The sequence below is a fragment of the Anoplolepis gracilipes genome, chromosome 6, assembly GCF_047496725.1.
Source record: "Anoplolepis gracilipes chromosome 6, ASM4749672v1, whole genome shotgun sequence".
Taxonomy (NCBI): Eukaryota; Metazoa; Arthropoda; class Insecta; order Hymenoptera; family Formicidae; genus Anoplolepis; species Anoplolepis gracilipes.
Window position 1 is genome coordinate 9,362,395 of NC_132975.1, and position 22,361 is coordinate 9,384,755.

Genomic DNA, 22,361 nt, shown 5'->3' on the forward strand with positions numbered 1-22,361 from the left:
TTTTATTAAACACGTACAATTGGTTTTTGCATAAAAGCTTTAAAAGTACAAGCTAATAATTTAATCATTATTCACTATTTGCAACGTGGATTCAATAATTGCACGGTAATTGATTCATACCGGTTTACAGTAGATTTTACAAATGCAATTATGTCGGAATTTATTCATCTTCTTTCTAAAAAGGATGTGATTCAACGATATCTCGTTTATGCAATTGTTACATAAATTGCGCCAATTGTCTGCAATGGGAACAATCGCCAATTTGTTTGAACAGTGTTCCGTCGAGAGAATAATATGTAAAAGACATTTTTTTTATCTATAAAGTTTTTGATTTAAAGCAAACTTTTTAAAAATCCCGCGATTATGTCTTTGTACTTTGTTACATCGCTTTAGAGATATCTATTGTATGACTAGGATTTACATTATATCGAATAAGGTGAAGCGATGTAGTGACCCCTTTTACTCTCTTTTCACCCTCGCAAAACGGCGCCAGTATTATCGATTATCCAGCACTCCTTTGACGCTTAGTTAATGCCAAATTCGCGTTTGCAATTCTTATGGCAACATGCGAATCATATGTTAATAACTCTTTTCACGAGACATCGTCGACTTTTCATATTAGTTTTTAAACGATTTAATCTTGTAAATATTATTTATAAAATTTATTATGCAATATTACTTTAAATCTACAACGATTAAATAATTTTTTTTTGTCTGAAAAGAAATTTTATTGAATTACGAATTAAATTTTATGAATAAAATATTTTCATAACATATGCACTGCGAATTTAAGGGAATAAATTAAAATGCCGTAGCAACATGTCAAAGATATTTTTTATTTTATATTTCAATTCGTACATAGCTCGTTTCTAAACAACATATATATTTTTATTGAATAAAACATATATATGTATGTGTATATATAATGATTGTTCCCAGTTCCATAAACTAAAGAAAATTATATTAATATAGTGTGTGTCTTTTAACCCTTTCAGTACTATATTAGATATTGAAATGTTAACAAATTTACCATTTATTTTAATTCTCATTTAACTCTTTTCAAATATTAAAATTTTTTTTATTCTTTTATTATCTATAATTTTTTCATCTAATCTTAAATATTTATCGTTTTATAATTCTATTTAACATTGCAGAATTTTGCATATTTTCTCTATATAATGTGAATGCGCGATATAAATATTACATATTGACTTTTAGAGAGAAAGCGAGATGAAAATATTTTTTTTTCCAAAAGCTTTAAGATAAATGTACGCGGTATACAGATTTGTACTGAAAGGACTAATTTGTATTATTCATCGAGGTTGTCTAATTCTAATAAAGTTTTGCAAATCTTGATTTTTAAACAGAGCAAAATTTGCTGCTATTCAAATAAAGTTAATATGTTCCACCAATCATTCACTATTTTAAAAAATAAATTTAGTCGAAATGCGTGAAACCATACAAATGATTAAATTTCTTTATTTAATTTGATAAATATGTATAATTTTCTTAGTACAATAATTAAATGCGTATTGGTAAATTCTGATAGAGTTTGCAGGACGTGCGATTCTCCGGCTGTTATCTATATTTTTTCAGGAGTAAATGAAGCCAATTAACATAAGCAGACTTACAATCATTATGAATCTGTTTATAAAATTCTATCTGAAATTAAACTAAGTTTATCGTGGATGAGCAGAATTATGTGGCAAAAAAGATACAAAAGCCTTAAAATTGTGTTAGATTTTTTCGAAATTTTTTTCGAAATTGTTCGAAATATGATTGTATTAAACAACATCGATATTTAAATCTCCTATAAAAAATTGTAAAAATGCTGTTTTAAAATAAAAACACTTTACGCTTATGAAAGAAGATCTAATATAGAAAGTGTGATAAAAGGGCGATAAATTATCTTATATTTGATCAATAGATAAAAAAGTAAGAGGAATATATTATATAGTCATATATTTTTTAGGGAGAGTATAAAAACTTTTCTTTTACTTATAAATGGGATCTTTCGACGTATGTTAAATAAAATAATCACTCAGCAAATTTTGTTATTTCTTAATCTCTTAGATATATGTGTGTGTCACAGAGTAAGAAATAATTAAATATTATTATATAGCAAGTTATTAAACTAGATAAATATTGGTGTCTCTTAAATTTTAATACGCATTCGTAGGGTTTAAAGAGACACTAGTCATCATATAGGCTATCGTAGGTACAGAGTTCTCAGTGTTATCTAAGATGTGCTAGGCTCCGGACTCGCGTCGATGAAGTCGATGTCCGAGGATGTCGTAGCGCTCCCTCGGCGTCCTTGCCTTGGGGAGGCGCTTATGCGCGCTTTGACGTTCGTCGTCGAGACGCTCAGTCGATTTCCGGTTCGCTGGGCCGGCAGATGTTGCTGCTTTGTTCTGTAATCAAGGGTTTTACGACATAGATATCGCGCAAGCGTTAAGAAAGACTCGGAAATTAATGTATAGGGTGACATTTAGAATCTATTGGGAATTGCTACAAGATGATGAGAAAATCCGTACGGAATATGAAAGATAATCCTATGAAACGTCAGGAGAATATTGAAAATTTTTATAATTTTCCACCACGATAAAAAATAAAATAAAAAATTACTCAATAATCGATGCTTCGTTGATGAAAGATATATATAAAAAAAATATCGATGAGACGGATCACTGATATTGCGATAATCTCGAGGATATTTATTCAAACATACTTGAGTCTTTCTTCGGCACCTTTCATGGCAGTGTTCAGTTCCTCTTCCCATTGTCTCTCCTTCTTTTCTCTCTCCAGTCTCTCTATTTCGCGTTCGCGATTATAAACCCGATATTCTGGAATGTAAGCTAATCTGTCTAAGCTTGATCCAGCACCCTCGGCGAAGCCGCCAGCATCCTCTCCCGAGTACTCGACCCTTAACGATCTGTAACGGGATGTCGAGATGCTTTGGTAATGGGCATATTAATTATCTCAGGAATATGCGGCAAGGGATGCGTGAATCTCGCATCAGAATGTTCTGTCGTAACAGTTGTCAACAGTCAACAGAATCTTACTGTATAATTAACAACGCGATGATAATTTCACTTGACATGATTCTGTAGTATCTTAAAAAGAATTTTGTGTATTTGTTTTTAAGGAATATTTGCGTGAAGGCAACCTACCTTTGTTTAGCCAGACGTTTTTTTTTCTTATGTAAGGGCTTCGTCTCGATTATCATTTCCTCAAGCTCGAAAGTAGGATCGCAATTTAAGTGATCCTTCGGCGGGGTAAAGGGTGGTTTTATCTGCTTATTCAGCACTTTGTCAAAGTCCAACTCTCTCATTGCGCTCACCTGCTTCAGTTCCTTTAAACTCGACACTCGGGCATTCGGGGCCAGAGTTAATAAACGGTCCAAGAGATCGCATGTCGACGGGTTCCAGTGCGAAGGTGTCGGCCTTTCTTCCTGAAAAAGGGAGGGTATTTGTCACGCGCGTATCGGTAGTCTAAGCACGAATAGAATAAACGAAATCGATTTTTGAGGAAATAAAAGTTGAAGTAAGAAAATTGTAAACTGTCATAAACTGATATTACGCGAACAAATATCAAGGACTTTGTAGAACTAACAAGCACTGTAACATCGTAATATGTGTGTCGTGCCAATACTATATTTATAACAAGTTCTCGTAATTAACGGGACAGTCGGCACATGACGCGTTCTTAATTAATGTCCACATGTTACTTCAGAAATTCGATAGAGTTCGAATATTTTGTATAGTTCTAAAAATATAAAAATGAGAATACAAGAATCACGTACATTTTTCCTTTGAAATATTCACTTTCATTATTTCTTCGCAGGGATGTCCACAATTATTTCTTTTATTATATTCCTACCTCGTTTCTTTTGTGATTTAAACATTTTTTTCATTGCTCTTGCGCGATTCTCTCACCTGTAAGAGTCTCAAAGCCTCCCTGTTAGACGTCGTGGAGTGAATTGGATACGGTCTTTCCATGGCTAGGGTTTCCCAAGCGAGGATTCCCAAACTCCACCAATCCACAGCGAATCCATAACCGAGGACACCATATTCCTCGCATGAGCTCATGTAAATTTCCGGGGCTGATGCAAATCAACGTTAAAAAGAAGAAATCCGGGAAAGAAAAATGTGTTGATCGCGTTTCGATCGATGCATAATAATGAGTTAATAGATATCGCGCGTTCCTTGATACATTTTTTCGATAACAAATTTCACTATATCGTTGTATGATATTTCACTGTGATAAAGGTGTATTTACACGCATTGTATAAAAAATGGCAAAATTAATTACACATAGACTTCTTTACTGTGAGTCCTTTTTTCTTTGATTTATAAAATAAAATTTTTTGACCTTTATAATGAATACAAAATTAATTTTACAGAAATAATTAATGTGTAATAAAAGTAAAAAGATATAAATTGATTATATATACATATACAATAATAAACTACAAGTTCAGTATAAATTTGTATGGAGATAAAAAAATGTAACGATTTAAATATTATAATTAAAACAATTAAAATGATTAATACAGAAGAAAGAGAGAGAGAGAGAGAGAGAGAGAGAGAGTCACAGATATGTAAGACTACTCGTTAACACATACCTATATACGGCTTTGTTCCGGACATCGAAGTCGCCAGTTGTCCATCTTCAAGTACAGTTGCGATATTAAAGTCTGTTACATGGGCGTGACCTAAACGACAAATAAATTATCTCCTACAGTCCATCATCTCAGAAGTCATTAAGTTAATGACTAAACAAGTAAATTATTTACTTGCTCCGAGAATATCTCTCGAAAGCACGTGGCAGCAATTACATATAATGACTACGCTAATTAATATTAGATTGTAACAAATATTATGCATAAAATCGGATTCATAATATGAATTTATTAATATAAATAGCATATATAATAAAAAGACATACATATGTATGTATATTAATTACAATTTTTTATGCAATGCGGGATTATATTGCACGTGTATGTTAAGATAAAATATTCGTAAAATTTAATTTAATTAATTGTAAATGTTGTGTGCATATATTTACTGCAATCTGAGAGATTTATTATTTTAAAAATTATAGAGAAGCAGCACTTGAATAAAGTATATTTTCTACGGAATAGCCTTCCTTCGTTAGGGGGATTATAAAAAGATACAGATAATAATGGAAATTAATACCACGTGTGCGAATACACATGTGTTCGCGATCTTTAGACTTCTCTTATGGCTTATGGGATAAACGCCTAATGAACCTTAACTACATTACACAGTTGTACCTATGGGTCATCAAAGAACTATTAAGAAGCGAGTATACTCATGCATATACACGCAAATACACACACACACACACACACACACACATTCACGTATATTATATATATATGCCACACACGCAAAGAGAAACGCGATATTGGTTTTCCGACGCGACATGGTCGAGTTCTTTCGCGTGTGCCACGATATTCTCGCAATATTTATCCATTGCCATTTTCTAAACATCACAGCGACCATAATGTGGCTCGAGCTGTGATGTAAACTAAAGAGAATGAACACCAACATACACCGCTGCATATTACGTTGACGCAATATCACACAATTCCTCCATTGTATTCAGTCAGGTTTTGTGCTTTAATACCAAGCAGCAGGCACGTGGAGTTTGCACATATCAAGAAAAATAGTTTCCCATCTTTTATATACGAAGCAAAATAAAAATCGACATCGATGCGGAAATTCGACCGAATTCGCTTGCTTCTATCAAAAGTGTCATTTATCACTTACAATTAATTATTGCTCGTCTATTTAAAAAAATAAGATATGCCTAGATTTTATTTTAATTTTCAGTTCGATTTAAAGATATATATAGATATCTATAAGAAACAAAAGAAGTTTTTGTTCTAGAAAGTATATTTTATATAAAACTTTATAAAAAAAAGAGGAATATATATACTCTCTCTCTCTTAAGAGATTAAATGTTCATTTCAAAGTCGCTTTTAAAAACAGCTCTTGACGACAACAATTTCCTATTGAATGAAAGTAATCGAAAATTATTAGTTCACTAGAATCAGGTCTGGGTATCGACAGTAGAAATAAAAAAGAAATCTCTCACACAAGTCATATTGAGAGATTTCTCTTTTATTTCTACAGCCGATCTTATTTCTACATTATTTATTATAATATACATGCACACGTACATCATTTCCAAAAATAATGTAGGAGACATCTCTCGTTACATTTCACAAAACTTTATAGTTTGTAGACTCTTAAAAATAGATTAGGTACTCTTTTGAAAAATCTTCAATTTCATTTTACTCGCCAAATATTCGATGGCTTCAGTCTGCTAAATTATTTCCTCATATTAATGTCTCGTAATCTCGAATGCGCGAAGCCGCGTGCAGATAAAATTAACGAAATAAATTTCAACGACCACAATGCGGATCTGGAATGTGATATTACCGGAAGGAACAAATAGTAGTATCGTACTGCGATTTTACGCCGTTCCCCATTGTAGTCACGCTTTAAACTTTAATGAAAGTAGTTCTAAGCGGTTTTCCCCGGAAGTGTGTTGAAGTTCTCCCGCATAAGTTCTTTCCGCACAAGTTATTAGACTACAGATCGAGATCCAGGTCTCTGAAATTCTTAACTACTTTATTCTCTGTTATAGTATATTAAATTTCTTCTTTATATTAATTTTTTTTGGCTTTACAATTATCGAGAATTATAACGATTTTTTTAATGATATCATGATAATAGAGCAATAAGCTATGTGTTAAAAAGTAATTAAAAAAGACATTAAAAATTATTATTAAAATAATTATTCTTTGTAAATACAATTGAAAAAAAACATAAGATAAGACATTTTTGGGTATTAAAAATTACAAAAAAGAGTTACTAGAAAAATGATTATTAAAGGATTATTGAAAGAAAATATTCCTTTCAGACGTTACACAATAAATCACTTCATCGATGGTCTGCTGAGACTCTATTTTTAGAAAAAGTAAGCAACTTTAATCTTTACAGAAAAATTTTTAATCGATTTTTTAAAATTAACTTCTCTTCCTGCACCGAATAAGTCGAATGATTGAGACTCATTCTAACGCATTAAAACGCACACCAGTCGATAATAGTATGTATATTTAGCTTGAATTTATAAAGAAACATCTAGTTCCATCAACTCCTTTTCATAATATCTCGACAAAACAGGTCTTATTTCACGCTAGATAGGAACGAAAGCAAAATGATAAGAGAGGGACTCCGGTGCGTAATTTTAAATGATGCAGAGGCAATCTCGGGATTCAAACAGCCGTCGGCCAGGTGCAAGAGGAAATTAGGATAGCCTCCTTCCCTGCCTCGCTTACCCCATTTCCCTCAGGATCGTAAATATACGTACCTGCTTTCCGCGTCCTCGAGACGCTCCCTACGAAATACTCCCTCTCATCACCTCGTATCTTTCTATTAAAGCGGATCCGACCTTCGAAAGGAGCGAGGTCTTAGGCATGAACACGCACAACCCTTTCATTTTGTCATCCTTATGGTTATCTTTATCTCCCTTCTATTCTCGTATCATTTCGTTATGTTAAAGGTATCGCATTCACATATTTTGTTCGACATTATCGTTTCGGAAAATCAATAAATCAATGTTACGAAAACGCAATTAAATAATATTATTTCCTAATATTTATACTAATAGATTTTTTACAAATCTAGAAAACGTCTAATTTGTAGGAAAACGATTAATCACAATAATATCCGTCTTGTCATTGATTTTGTTTGTTTGTTTGCATTAGACTTGATTTTGCTCGTTTGACAAATGCAACCATATTTTATGCAAATTTAAAAGGTCGAACATCTCCGAAGCCCTGCATGCATATGCATTATTTAACATCACGCTTTTAGATTCGTCCATTTTTTTCCTTCAGCAAAATCTATAGTGCAATTTTTAATATTGCGACAATAAATCAATTTATTATCAGGGAAATAAAGCATCCGATAATTTCTAGATCAAGAATCGTGGAGAATAAGAACAACATTCTCTGCACTGACAAGCGAAAAACAGACACTATATTTTACTTCGAAGTAACAGACTTTCGGAGAAACAGGCAAAATATCGGCAATATGCCAAAATGTTGAAAGAAAGAGAAAGAGAGAGAGAGAGAGAGAGAGAGAAAATCTGGTATAAATATATAATAAGAGAACTTTTATTGTTCCATTATTCTTTATAAAATTCTACGAAATGAGTAACTTGGTTAAAAACCGTGTTAAGGTTTTGAAAATTCTATTATGTAATATAATATAAATTTGGACGTATCTTTGAAAATAGCTTTTAATGAAGGATATTATTGAAGGTAAAACTATATTTACACTGCATCAATTATGATTAATAACTGCTTCAAAATGTTGGTCTTCTCTGATTATATTTTTCAAAAATATTACTTTATATTTACAGTAAAAACTTACTATATTTTACAACGAAAAATTTTTTATTGATAATAAAATTGATATTAAGTTATATTAAATTATGTCCTAGATTTATAAGCAACAAATTTTAGATATTATTAGTAATTCCATATGCATAATGCATACTATGAATTTCATTATGCGTTGTACCATATATGTATGTATGTATATTCTTGTAAGTAATTTCCGCACTTACATATACATATATACCATCACGCCTTGTATTTCCATAATTTGCTAAATACATATTCAGTAGAATATATTAATCCTGCGGGACTCGAACCGAAAGGGATGCGGATGAATAACGCAAATACACAGTAGAGAGTTAATTCCACTACAATCTGCTGATAGTTTCTAGCAGAATTCGTGAATTCGCAATATATACAACTAACTCATGTATCGCGTGAAATTTACTTGTCAAACGATAATTCAGTGTTTCAATCTTACGCTCATACTTCGGAATAACTAAATTACAGGCAATTAATACGCTTGTCCACGATGGGGCCGATATTGAAATCGAACGACAGAATCAGCGTTTGATATGCAAACGAAGGTATAACTTTGTGTGGGAGCTTGATTGTGGCTTAAATGCCAGATGTTTCAATTTAGGTTGTAAACTCATTCGATCTGCTGAACTTTTACAACACAGATTAATTCTAAAAAATTTTTTAGAAGCTACTTGGATATATAAAAGTACTAGTTGGATAATATTTAATATATAAAAATATCACATAAATAGTAATTAAAAGAAGAAAATAGTTTTTAATCCTAATACTTTAAGATTGTGTGATATGTTAAGTAATAATATAAAAACAATATTTTTAAAAATTTATAATAATATTTCAGAAATTCTATCTTCAGTTTTAATACGCCTTATATCTCGTCCGTTATATAGATTTATAGAAACATTTTTAACTTTCCTCGTGGGGAAACGCTTTATTCGACTATTTGGTTGCTATTGTTTCGTTTGATTAACACGCACACAAATACGCGCGTGAGGACTAACATGATCGAATTCAAAGCTTTATGTACTGAATTCATGTTTACCACTAAACGTGTAGTCAATTCTCATCCCTTGTTCACATGCAATTATCACTTGAAATAATAGTGAAAATATCTGAATTGTTTATCGAGAAAAGTATGTCTTTTTTTTACATATATTCATTTCTATTATTTTTATTGTCAAAATTTATAGAAACTCATATATGTATATATATATATATATATATATATATATATATATATATATATATAGCTTTAACTTAATAGAATTCTTAACATATTGATTTAAGACACTATAAGATATTATAATTCAATCACAATTAATTTCAATAATTAAATTTTAGTTTCTGAAATTTAATCTCTAGTTATATAAATGTAAATGTATATATAAAAATGAAAATATTTATATATTAAATAATTAAATTAATTATTTAATATATATAAATAATTAAATAATTAAATAAACAATTTGGAGATTAAATTTCTAAATCTAATTGATATAAATTTACAAAAGAAAATATTTAATTATATTGAGTTAACACATTTTGTGTCTGCGTGTGTTTAGACACATACACACACACACACACACACACACACACACATATATATATATATATATATATATATATATATATATATATAATGGCTATACATATTATGGGTTTTTTATCACGTGTTTTTCAAAATACGTAGCAGGAAGAGATTTCAGGAAATCGCACTTGCGGATTTAAGTTTCTTCGGGGTAAGATTGATTATCCTTATCTGTTCTATTGTATGCGGTGTAGGCGACTGGCATGCGAAAGGTAAGAGTTCAGGAGATCATGATCCATGATTATCAACAAATCTTGGATTGACTCACCCTCCTCATCCAGCAGTATATTGTCCGGTTTGATGTCCCGATGGATAATCCTGTGACTCTGCAAATAATCGAGCGCCAACGCGATTTCGGCCACGAACAGCACGACACTCTCCTCGTTGAACACAATTTCCTGCTGGATATGGTATCTCAGATCGCCGCCCAAAAGTAAATCCGATACCATGAAGAGATCCTCCTCATCTGTATGTAACATACGCGCGTAATCTTATTTCTCTCCCTTTCTCTCTCTTTCTCTTCTCTCTTCTCTCTCTTATGCAACACACGGCACTGACGATCATTTTTCGCATGTTAGTGCTCGTGTTGATACTCGAGAGATGAAAGCGAAATTGTAAAACGTTATTGAATTGGTTGGTAGATCAATATTGACTTATAGTACAATCAAATACAGCCGCACTCTAGTTCAGACCATATGAACTATCTTTTCGTAAATAAACATACTGTACAATTGGACGTACGCGACTTATAAAATGTTTAAGCGAAGCGTACAAAATAGAACGTACATACACAAATATAGATTAAATCATTAATCTACTCGTTTATATACGTAACATTAATTGATATAGCTGATAATTAATTCTTGTTAAATATTTTATGTTATTTACGCGCAAGAAACTAACGGAAAGCATTATATTACTATAGATTGCAATCTGTTAATTATTCTTATCCGCGTAAGTCTGCATTTAATATCTATACATAATAGATATTTTAATAAATCGGTGGTTTTTTATGCATCTAATTATTGAGGAATAATGTAGTTATTGTTGTCAAATAATGTCAAGAGGTAATGTCCAAAAAATTTTAAACGTATAAAATAAAAAACAAATATTTTCCCTTGATATTTTTAATAAATTGTTGTAATAGAGCTGCTATTTATTTAATTAATACAAATGTTATTTAGATTTTAAAGAATCCTGATAATATTTTTCGTTATACTTTTTTGTCATTCATTCTGAATTATTCTTTGACAAAATATTCAACGTCAAAACAAAAAAATCTGATATTGTTGTGTAGCATCGTTTTTAGTCGCGATTTTGCCTTGTCTAAAATATTTAATATTCGACTCTGCAGTTGAAACAAAACGCATTCTCATTAAAATATTCGCAGCAATCGTAAGTTCCCGCATTACTCACGTTTTCGCATAAATATTGCATATATATCCATATATTATTGTAATTTCATATGAATATTATATGTATAGATATTTCCGACGTTGACAGAACTCGGCTTCTTTCAATAAAACTTTGTGTGTTTTTGTGAGATAAGCGTAATCGTTTAATGCGCGTTTGTCGACTGAAAAAAATCCGAAAAAAGATGTTATATTCTTGATTTGTTGTAATAATGAATATAATGCATTTTGCATTTCTATAATATCAGGTACACTCTTTTCTTAAAAAAAGTTTATTGTCAAAACTGATGTACGAGATTGATTGGAATTATTATATAGCTACACTTAACAACAATTAAAATAGAAAAAGAATAGTAATGAATATAATCATATTAATAAAATAATTGAAAAATTAAACTTTTAAATATTTTTGGAGTTTTGTGGATGAAATATAACGAAAGTTCGAATAAATTTCAAAAATTTAATTTGCAATTATGAGAGAATAAAATATGCAATTATGAGAATAATTAAATTTTAAAAATAAAACATTAGTAAGAGAAACTGCAATATTCAATAAAAATAAGTTTAGAAATTGTCAAAGAATTCAAAAAATCTTTTTGTTTTACAAGTACTTGAAAATTTATTAATATTGCAAGTGTTTTAATGCTAGAATGAACGCTAGGGCTTTTACGAATGTGTGCTAGAGTTAAAAGAAGATTTACAAAAATTATTTTTTAAGATCTTTAGTTGTATCTGTGCATATTTTATGCGTTTCTTACAAAATCTAGAATATTAATTTGAGTGATTAATATCTTAAAAAGCAAATTTACCTTGGAAGCTGAACCATAAATTCACCAGACAAGGATGTTCTAGCTTCGACAGGATCTCGACTTCCCTGGCTACGTTCTTCAAAGCACCCCGTTCTGCGCATTCATTTTTATGTACGTACTTCATGGCGTACATATGGCCGGTAGTGTCACGTTTTTGCACGATACAGACCTGTTAGCAAAAATTGTGTCGAAATTAAATTTCACGTGCAAAATCGTTTTTTTCGCACTAATACTGCTTCAATATAGGTTTTCAAATTTTTCAGCACAAATTTGATATAAAAAAATATTTAATTCTTCTAGAATGCCATATAAAAGGATAAATGTTTTTATTTATTTCTCAGAACAATTTAACGTAAACTAAAGAATCGATATTTACTTTATTTAATTTTATATATATTGCTATAATTATCAGTTTTTATTTGATTAAAGAAGATGCTTTTTGTATAAATTTTCCTTAAAAAATTTAGGCTGCGTTTCGAAATTAATTGCCAACTGAAAATTTATATACATATAGATTTCCAGTACTGATAATGAATTTCAAAATAACCTTGGAATATAAACTGAAAACATTTCTTCGAATAAATGACTGTTAGCCTTCAAGCTGTAAATGACTCACAAAAAATTTGTTTTTTTTTTCGAACTAAGAAGAATGGGGATATCACATATTTACTTCTCCTATAAAAGTAAGGGAAACGAGTTTTGAAATTTTCAAAGCAACTCATAAATTTAAAAGCGCCGACGAACGCACATCTTTACGACCAAGAGTAATGATTTTATAGCAACATAAATGCAACTCGCGTTATAGTCTACGTCATAAAACGGTGCGTTTGTATCGATATGTCGTGCCATTCTTTATGTATTTGCGCCTTCTTTATATCATATCGTATATTAAGGTTAATAATACGTACTATATTAAGTAATATTAAGTAAATAAAAATCCTTTGTTTATGTTGTTTCCACGAAATTCAATTTAGTTTTTCGTTTAGATGAAAAACATTTCAAGCGTATTACAAATCGCGACATGGTTCAATACATACATATAATAGTGAGAATTTCCAATAACGTCAGAAACTATATGTTACTCATATATAAACATAAAAATAACATTGAATAAACTGTGATTCGGAGATTGGTGTGGTAACTTCTTGGAAACACAGTGAAAAATTTGAAATCCACAAACAGCTATTATGCGTACGTTGAATATACAAACAAGAAACCATTAAAAATGCATAACTTGACTTGTAACAATATTTACCTATCGTTGTCATACATAATTCAACTGCGAAGTAACTTACAACGTACCTTGCCAAAGCTGCCTTTTCCAATAGCGCGTAAAATTTGAAAATGATCGAAGTTCACTGCAACAGAAATGTAATTTAATTAGGCGAAATGACATACATTATTGACGGTAGATGAATAATGCATTAATTCTCTTTGATAAAGTACGATTAAAATGAACTGTACGGATGATGAAGTATATTACATTTTTCGATGTTTGTTCTTGCGCGTATCAAATTTGACGTTAATCGAGATTCTCTAGTATTCATGAATTAATGAAATCAGTTTTTTCAAGCGATATTGGTTTTTCTTCTTTTTTTTTATATAGCTGTAGCTTTTAATTAATCAAGCTATTTCTTTTACCAATATATAACATTTTACCGGTTTTTTACTAAAGACCTCTGAAACTCTATTTAGGTATGATTGATATAAATTGCGAATCTCTCCTGGTAAAGGTTTGATCATGTGGAAGATATATTGTACATAGTTTACATTACACGCAGTTTTGATCCATCTGAAATAAATCACGTAATCGGTGAATTGCATCAATAACACGGAAATCAAGCTTGATTTTCTTTAAACTCAACTCTCTTACGAATCCTACTTTTTGCAATGACAAAGTTAATTATGACTTTGTCATTCAGTAATTTCGTAATTTATTTTTTGATATTTGATTTTTTTGGGCGTAATAATAACGACAAAAAATCGATTCTTTATACAAATAATACACGTCTCTCATAATTTGCATTGTTAAATAAAAAAAGAAGATCTAGTCACATTTTTTAAAGTTATTCTAACTTGTGAAAAAGCTTTGTCCAAAGCTGAAATCTGTGTTTCTAATAATTGCAAGAAGTGAAAGAAATTTGAGCAAAGAAAGAATTGAGAAAGAAGAAAAACTTTTTCAAAGAAATTCAATTATAATTAAATTGAATTGGATTTTTCTCGGCATGATTGAATGTCTATAAGACTGTCGATAAAACCGATAGAAACAATTTATTAATAACCCTGCAACAACTTGTTATTCTGTAATCGAACCGGAGGCTAAAAGTTCTACATGACGTTGTATGATAGAGCGGAAGCTGCAGCTGCAGTAAGATATGAACGTGACTGAATAAGATGATCCTTATGAAACTATGTAAGATTGTTGAGCACATCCGTCATATTCTAATCAAAAATTCAAGTAATGCCAATAATATATTGAACGGAGCGATATAATACGTTTACAATTAATATCTGCATTTTCATAATATCAGTATAATTGAGAAATAAATATCTTGATAATAATTTTAAAATCTTTTTTGAAACTATTGATTTATTTTGCTATTTTTTATTACATAATAAATTATTAAACTTTTCAATCCACAATTTTTTTCTGATTTAATAAACTATTTTAGATCAAATGGATATATTGTTAGAGCTTTAATATTGAAAATAAAAAACTCGTTCTATTAATTACATATAATATTTATATAAAGTGATAACTATATCGCAAGAGCTCAATTAGATTGTATTAGAATTTTATATCGATACATAAAAGAAAATAATGAGAGAAATTACTAAAATATTAAAAGAACAGTTAGCCAATCATCCTTTATCGATTGTGCTGGAAATCAAGATGTTATTTCTCTTTCCAATACTTTAAAATATAAATACTAATTCGACGATAATTAGCCGAGAATCAATCAGGTCGCAATTTTACTAATTTTATTAATTACGGCATGTGTAACGTGACGTTCAAGACTTACAAAAAAAATTTAGAAGCGCGTTTTTTCTTGTAAGGCAGATAGGCAGTTTACCTTCTTCTCCGGGGGTGGGATCACTTCGGGTCGATTGATTGGCACCCATTTTTCCTCAATAGACGTCGAACTTGTACATCGGTAACCGGTGTAAGCTGCATTGATGCGAGCGCGATATCGACGAAAACGACGAAGACGACGCCGAGATCCGACAGCTGACGTAGAAAGTCTCATATTTCCACATTGTCACGGCGCCGCGACGCCTCGTCGCACGACTTTTTTTATCGAACAACGAGTATCATCCTTTTTTTTTGAGGGAAAGAGAGAGAGAGAGAGAGAGAAATGTTCGTCACGTGCGTCAAATGGCTTCTCATTAAATCCGTCGGTTGATGATGTGAAGCTCTTTTCTCGAGAAGGATGATGGCGTTAATTAGCGGCGGTCCGCCGTTAATTCGAGCGACTTAATTAAGGGATCACGCTAACGTGCGGAATAATTACGGATGATTGTTAATGATCCTTCGCAGGGCAACGCGACGGACTTGCTCGCGACGCATCGCTGTGGCTTTGGCTTGATGACATGTGAACGACGCGATTGATCTCTGTAATAAACGTATGTCCCTTGTGATTACTCCTTCGTTGCGAGTTAATTGATTTTGGGTGAAACAATGAAGTACGTACAATGAACGTCAATCCTATCCGATAAATGATACGACGTATCGTATCAAATTGAGGGAATCAAAACTTTTGCCAACTGATACTGAATATATAGCAAAATAAATAGTTTTCCGTATAAGTAAAATTTAAGTAAACTTTTTATAAATTTTTAATTTTTAACATATATTTAATTTTTAATATATATTTATTATGTACGTAAATATTTTACTATAAGAGCAACAAGACCTGATTACAATTTTATTACAGCAAAATGTAAATTGATAATTAATGTGCAAAAATGAAAATTAATATGTAAAAAATAAGATTTTCTTATCTATTTGGGCTCTTAAATTGAAACTGATGTATAAACAATAATATGTTTTTATACACGGATTTTAAAAATAGATATAAAAAAACATGCACATTTTTACATACAAACATTGAAAGTGTGAATTGAAACATAACATAAAAAAAAGATATGCAGCAACATTTTTTAGGTTTGCTTTATAAAGTGTTAAAACTGACTTCATCGAATAATAATTGAGAGAAAGAAAGAGAGAGAGCTTTATTTAAATGAATAAATTTTCAAACATATCCGATTAAACGGGAACAAATCGCTCGTTTCTCTCCATCAACGAGATAACGGACTTTCCCTCGTGACATTGTATTAATCGACGAAATTCTATGCGCGATCTACATTACTGTTGAGCGAAGGCGTGCAGCATCAGCACCAATTAATGGCATTGATTAGTCAGTGCGGGCGCAGCAAACACGACGGCTGATGCATTGCTGCCACTCGAATCGCAGATCGAATGGAGGTTTCCGTGCAGTAGACGCGCGTACATACATATGTCCATATCCGTGTTACAGTATACAACATATATACGAGATTATGGATCTTCGTTTTTAATTCAATTATCGTCGAAACGTGCTTCATTAATCTTTCGGTTGAGTGAACGATTAGTTTAATTGATAATATTGATCGATAATAAACAACGTGATTTATCGCAGATGCGAACTTCATTATTTTGTGCTGTATATTATAAATCGATTGTATCGATGGAATTTTAAAGAAGCTTATATATATTCGTATTGAGCTTCGAAAAAATAATACATTATTAGTATAATAATTATTAGTATATAATTCTCACCAAATATGATTTTTTTTTTAAATTGTAATATAAATTTGTATTATTTGGATGTATTTTAAACATAGATTCTTTATTTAATTTAATTTAAATCGACAAGTCTGAATAAAATTTTTGTTATAAAGAGGATTGTTGAAAATATTAGATATATTGTATTATACATGTTTGCGAGCACACATTAAGAAAGTAGTAAAATATTTCTACGAAAGACAAGTTAAATTTGTCAAGGTTTTATACGGACAAAATGTATACACAAGTATTTGCAATCAGCATGTCAAATTTAGTGTGAAGATATTGAATTTATCATCAGAGAGATATCGGATATGCGGGAAACATGATGCGTCTCACATCACTACACCATGTCGCTTTTCGAGGTGTCATGAACGACGCCGCGTGTGGGTGTCAGCGCGTGTCATTTTACTCACCGCGTGCACGGCCACTCATATATGCTATGTCTTGTAATGTGAAGTAACCTCCTTATCACAACCCATCACTAGATGAACGAGTCGCAATAATAATTTTTCGATATCACAAAATATTATCGTATTTATTTTTTATTTGTTTGTAAAAAAAAGCGAGAAAAAGAGAGAGAAAGGAGAGACAAAAGAGAAGAAGAGAAAGAAAATGTGTCCGAGTTAAATAAATATAATATCGATATAATGAATATGTGATATGATAGCAGCATAATAATTAAATTTTGCTACGTGATGATTTGAAAATAGAGCTGCGATAAAGGATTATTTATAAATTTATATTTGTAAGCTCTTAATTTGTAATGAAGAAACTCAAGAGATTTTTACTGCAAAAAAATATAATGTAAATTGTGAAAAAGTGAGATAAAGCTAATACCTGGATATTGAAAAATCACGGTCAATAAGTTTGTGTGTAACAACAATGATTAGAGGTGCTGAAAAGAAGTTTCTTATTTTAAGAACGCATTAGCATTTAGAACGTCCATGAAAACTCGTAAAGTTTTTCCACAGCATCTAAATGAAAAGAAGCGCGAAAAGAAGTTTTTCATAATAAACTTCGTTTATGACAGAATTTTCTTATCACCGATAGCATCAAGGTTGTCGAATAAATACGAAGCGAATGAATCTTCCTTATGTACACATTTCGACATTTTCGTTCGATCTTGATGTTCGTGTTGTTAGTTCGGAATACACATTTGTCGAGACATACATCACCTATTCATCCATCATGTTTGCTTTCCCAGGGCATTTTATCAATAAAAGGAACATTGTTGCATGTTTTAAAAAAACATAATAGGGCTCGATGTAATATCAAATACAACAAAGATTTTTACAATTATTTAAAATACAAAATAAATAAAGAAAATAATATACAAAATAAATAAGAGATAATATTAAAGAACGCTAGCTATTTTGCAGTGAAACTTTGAGAAAGAAAAAAGAAGAGAGAGAGAGAGAGAGAGAGAGAGAGAGAGAGAAGTAACAGGAGAGGAAAGATATACGGAAGTTGATAAATATTATTCTTACGAAAATATTATTTATCGTTATATTATGCTCAAAGTTTTTGAATTATTATTTTTAAATTTTATGAATTATTACTATTACATTTTAATTTATTAATTTTGTAGTGTCAGTTTTTACACTTTGTAATTTTCCTATAATTGTTTAATTTTAATAACATTATAATATTATTTGTAACATGCGACAAAAATTGTTAAAAATTTTTGTGTTAAACTTAATACATTTTTTTTTATTTGGAATGTATATTTCAACGAATGATGGCGTATCGTAAATGAACTTGCGACGGATTTCAATTGCATTAAAAATTGAATAAAATTTTCTTAAAAAAAAAGAAACGTATGATCTTTGAATTCTCTCTGTACAAATGACTTCCGACCTATTTGTTCGCGCATAGGAATTCTCAAAGGTAGAAGCAGGCGTAGGTAAAAAAGTACCGTATATAAAAGCACGCATATTATTATCATGTAACTATACAGACAGAATAAAGAAAAATTCACAGAGCGGAAAATTTACTTATTCAATAGCACTAGACCGAACATAAACGCCTTAATAAAGTTTCGCAGTTACTTAAACCACTGATGTAAATCCTATTTCACGTTCATGTGGATTTGACAAAGTTGTCTTGACGGTGTGAACGAGCGGTTACTGAATTTGATTACAAAGTACATTATAATGGAAGAACACTACATTTCAATGAAACAAGTTCGCGATAAAATTAAACAAATTTGAGCGAAAGATTGAATATGTATTTTTTTAAATGTTTTATACATAGAGAAGAACTTCGTTGTATGAAGATCATTAGAATATCTTAAAATTATTATACAAGATTCAATTAACTACGTACCACCTTTACGAATTTTATATATATAAGTTTAACATATCCGCAAAATTAAAATATTACATATTCGCAAAATTATTTGGAAATGTTCTAAACTTTAGACTAAAAGCGCTTCTAATATTTAAAGGAAAAGAAAAAAAAATACTTTCTGACATGCGATCACAATAGAAAGAGAAAGATGATCTTTTAAAGCTTAAACACAGCTGTACGATGTGTAAATATTTACCATTGTATTAACAAAAGTATTATCAAAGATATGAAACACAGATGTTTCATTTCGAATCTCTTCTTTAATATGTGATATAGATAAAAAAAAATATATATATATATATATATATATATATATATTACAATATATTAACAAAATGTTACACAAGTAGAATTAATGCGTTACTTTTTTAATATTACCTTTTATAGAATTAATGTCATGTTGGTTTTTTATAAGAGTTTTATATATTCATTTGATTTAGAAACAAGAAATTACAATTCTAAAAAGAAATTTTCTTGAAATTGATTTATAATTAGCTGCAAGCATTGAAAATGTACGTATCTAAAGATGTCCTAATTTTCAAATATCTTTTACTCGTATATACTTCTACGTATATCTCTTTGCTTTGTTGTCTTGTTTCAAGTTATTTGAAGTTTGAACCGATATTTTATAAATGGCACAATCGAGAGACATTGATGCAAAACGAGAACAGGCTCTTTTATCCTTTATACAACTACAGGTATATAAATAGTGAAAGCTGCGAGACCAAAGTTAGGAAGAGGCATTTGTAACTTGCAAACAAGAGAACGCGTACTTCCACACCGAAGTAGCTTCCCTCAATTACAAGTGTTGTATCGAAGCAAAATCGAATCATGTTGTTGCTTTACAAACAAGCATTTGAAAGTCCGTTCGTCAGAGATGGTATCAAAGAGTTCGTACGTAATAACATTATTATATAATAGCCTTTTACTCATATTGCGTTGTTTTTCTTACTGCCATAAATTATTTCGATTATTTTAATTTTTTCATGATAGAAAAAATTGTGTTGCAGCATCAATAGTATAATTGTACGGGGAAGAATTCGAAGATAGAAAGTAAATTTTACCTCAGAAATGTTACTAAAAATGACATATGTATTATATTACATAAACGAGTCTAAATCATTTGTTTATGTAATATGTATTATATTACATAAACAAATGATTTAGACAAAAAAATAATAAACGTTGGGAAACATCGCAATATATATCATACAGCTGTTTGTAATATTTCCATAATCTCTATAATTAATTTTGGCAAATAATTAATTATTACATTAACAAATTTGTTATATCGCGAGATTAAATTTTCATTTTGTATAATTTAATTTTCCAACTGAATTCTTATAAGTTTTATCGATATAAATCTTGTATGATAAATAAAATTACGTATTTTACAAATATAATAACCATGTAATATATATATAATGAATTTTTTTATAACAGTCTATTTCTATATTTTGATATTAAGTATAGTGCTTCGTACAAAAAAAACGCACTAATGTACATTAAAAATAAATTATGTTTAGCTCGTATCAGCTTATTTTATCATTAACGTTTTTGAAAAATAAATATAAATAATTTATCAAAAATCTATTAATGGAAAAATTAATTACATTTTTTATTAATAATTGTATATGTATATGTATATGTATTACACGTATATATATGTGTATATATATATATATATATATATATATATATATATGCAAAACATGTTATAAATATAAATATATGCTATAGTGTTATATATGTATAACAATATATACATATATAACATTATGGTATATTTAGGGGAAACAATAATTGAACTATACTGGACACACCATTAATTTATGCAGCAAAGTTACGAGTAATTTTTTAAATATATTAATGCCATTTGCATATCATACATCTTGTGCAATTAAACTTTATGCAGGTAGAAATTTTATATAGTAATTTCAGAAATTTTATATTTCTCTCTCTCTCTCTCTCTCTCTCTCTCTCTCTCTTTCTCTCTAATTAAAAAATAACATATATTTTTAGAATATACATTTACAACATATCTTCAAAGCAATCTCAAAGCAATTGGTCCCATTTAAAAAATAACAACATTGCAATGATAAAATAAAAATAATACCATAATAAACGTAATTAATATTACCAATAGATTATTAATATTTTCTACAACATCAAACAATTCTATATCGATTATTTTGATCTACTTGAAGGTTGCACAAACATCGATTCTCAACGAAATACTAACGTTTCCTCCAGCATCGAGCAACTTTTTCACGAGCTTCGGCCGTGTCTCATGCATCATTGTAATCAGTCAATAATTATGACACTAAAAATATACATTTCCCGTACATTACATAAATATTTTTCAAGGTGTCGAAAGTTAACGAGTTTTATCGAGCGATATCAGATCCGAAACGACCGTCCTCGAAATCTTCTAAACATACTGATTACACTCGGAGCACTCGGGGAAAACTAAACGTGATATCGGCCCGCGGCGTGGAGCCTGCACGCGCGCGCTTTCGAGCGTTCCGGAGCGGAGCGACGAGAGGATCAGAGCTGCCACGGTCGCGGTCAGTGCGCGAGTGCTCCTCAGCTGCCGGTTTCAGTACAGCCGTGTGCTGCTGATCGCGCAAGACGGCCGCTTCGTGTCGGCGCGTCTGCGCCTGAACGGGTGTCGCGTGCCATGTGCATAAGTATCGGTATACAGATGAGACGCAAAGGGAACGGGGAATAAAACGCGAGGTACAAGTATAGAATGGTTGGCACTCTTTAATCTGCGTTGTTGAGAACCGGAGGAGATTATATGGAAAAAAAAAAGAAAATAAAAAATAAGTGAAATGTAAGGTAGAATTTTAAATCATCTCTTATAACGAAGATACGATGTAGAGGGAGCGAGAAA

The 22,361-nt window shown here is 30.5% G+C and overlaps 2 protein-coding genes across 5 annotated transcripts in view; one reads left to right on the forward strand and one right to left on the reverse strand.

The window, feature by feature from the left end:
- Lost (methenyltetrahydrofolate synthase domain-containing protein lost) overlaps positions 1-22,361 on the forward strand; it is a 30,645-nt gene that overhangs the window by 5,786 nt on the left and 2,498 nt on the right. The window contains exon 6 of one of the 2 annotated variants that reach the window (XM_072895200.1): positions 10,262-10,385. The exons of the other annotated variant lie outside the window; for it this stretch is intronic. Coding sequence (XP_072751301.1) covers positions 10,262-10,308 — 47 coding nt within the window. The 3' untranslated portion in view covers positions 10,309-10,385. Of the gene's footprint in view, positions 1-10,261; positions 10,386-22,361 lie in introns of those variants that run through there. 2 annotated transcript variants of the gene reach the window in all.
- Positions 1,464-22,054, reverse strand: LOC140667345 (serine/threonine-protein kinase 32A). 3 transcript variants are annotated; one of them, XM_072895202.1, is made up of 10 exons: positions 21,708-22,054; positions 15,363-15,901; positions 13,591-13,646; positions 12,289-12,457; positions 10,336-10,533; positions 4,625-4,714; positions 3,936-4,102; positions 3,171-3,451; positions 2,729-2,932; positions 1,464-2,411 (listed from the first exon to the last, which is right to left on the reverse strand). In XM_072895202.1, the coding sequence occupies exons 2-10, from the start codon at positions 15,409-15,411 to the stop codon at positions 2,240-2,242; spliced, it is 1,386 nt and encodes a 461-aa protein (XP_072751303.1). In that variant the 5' UTR covers positions 15,412-15,901; positions 21,708-22,054; the 3' UTR covers positions 1,464-2,239. The 3 variants fall into 3 exon arrangements, with proteins under 3 accessions (XP_072751303.1, XP_072751302.1, XP_072751304.1); XM_072895201.1 differs by having other exon boundaries at positions 15,312-15,901; XM_072895203.1 differs by lacking the exon at positions 15,363-15,901.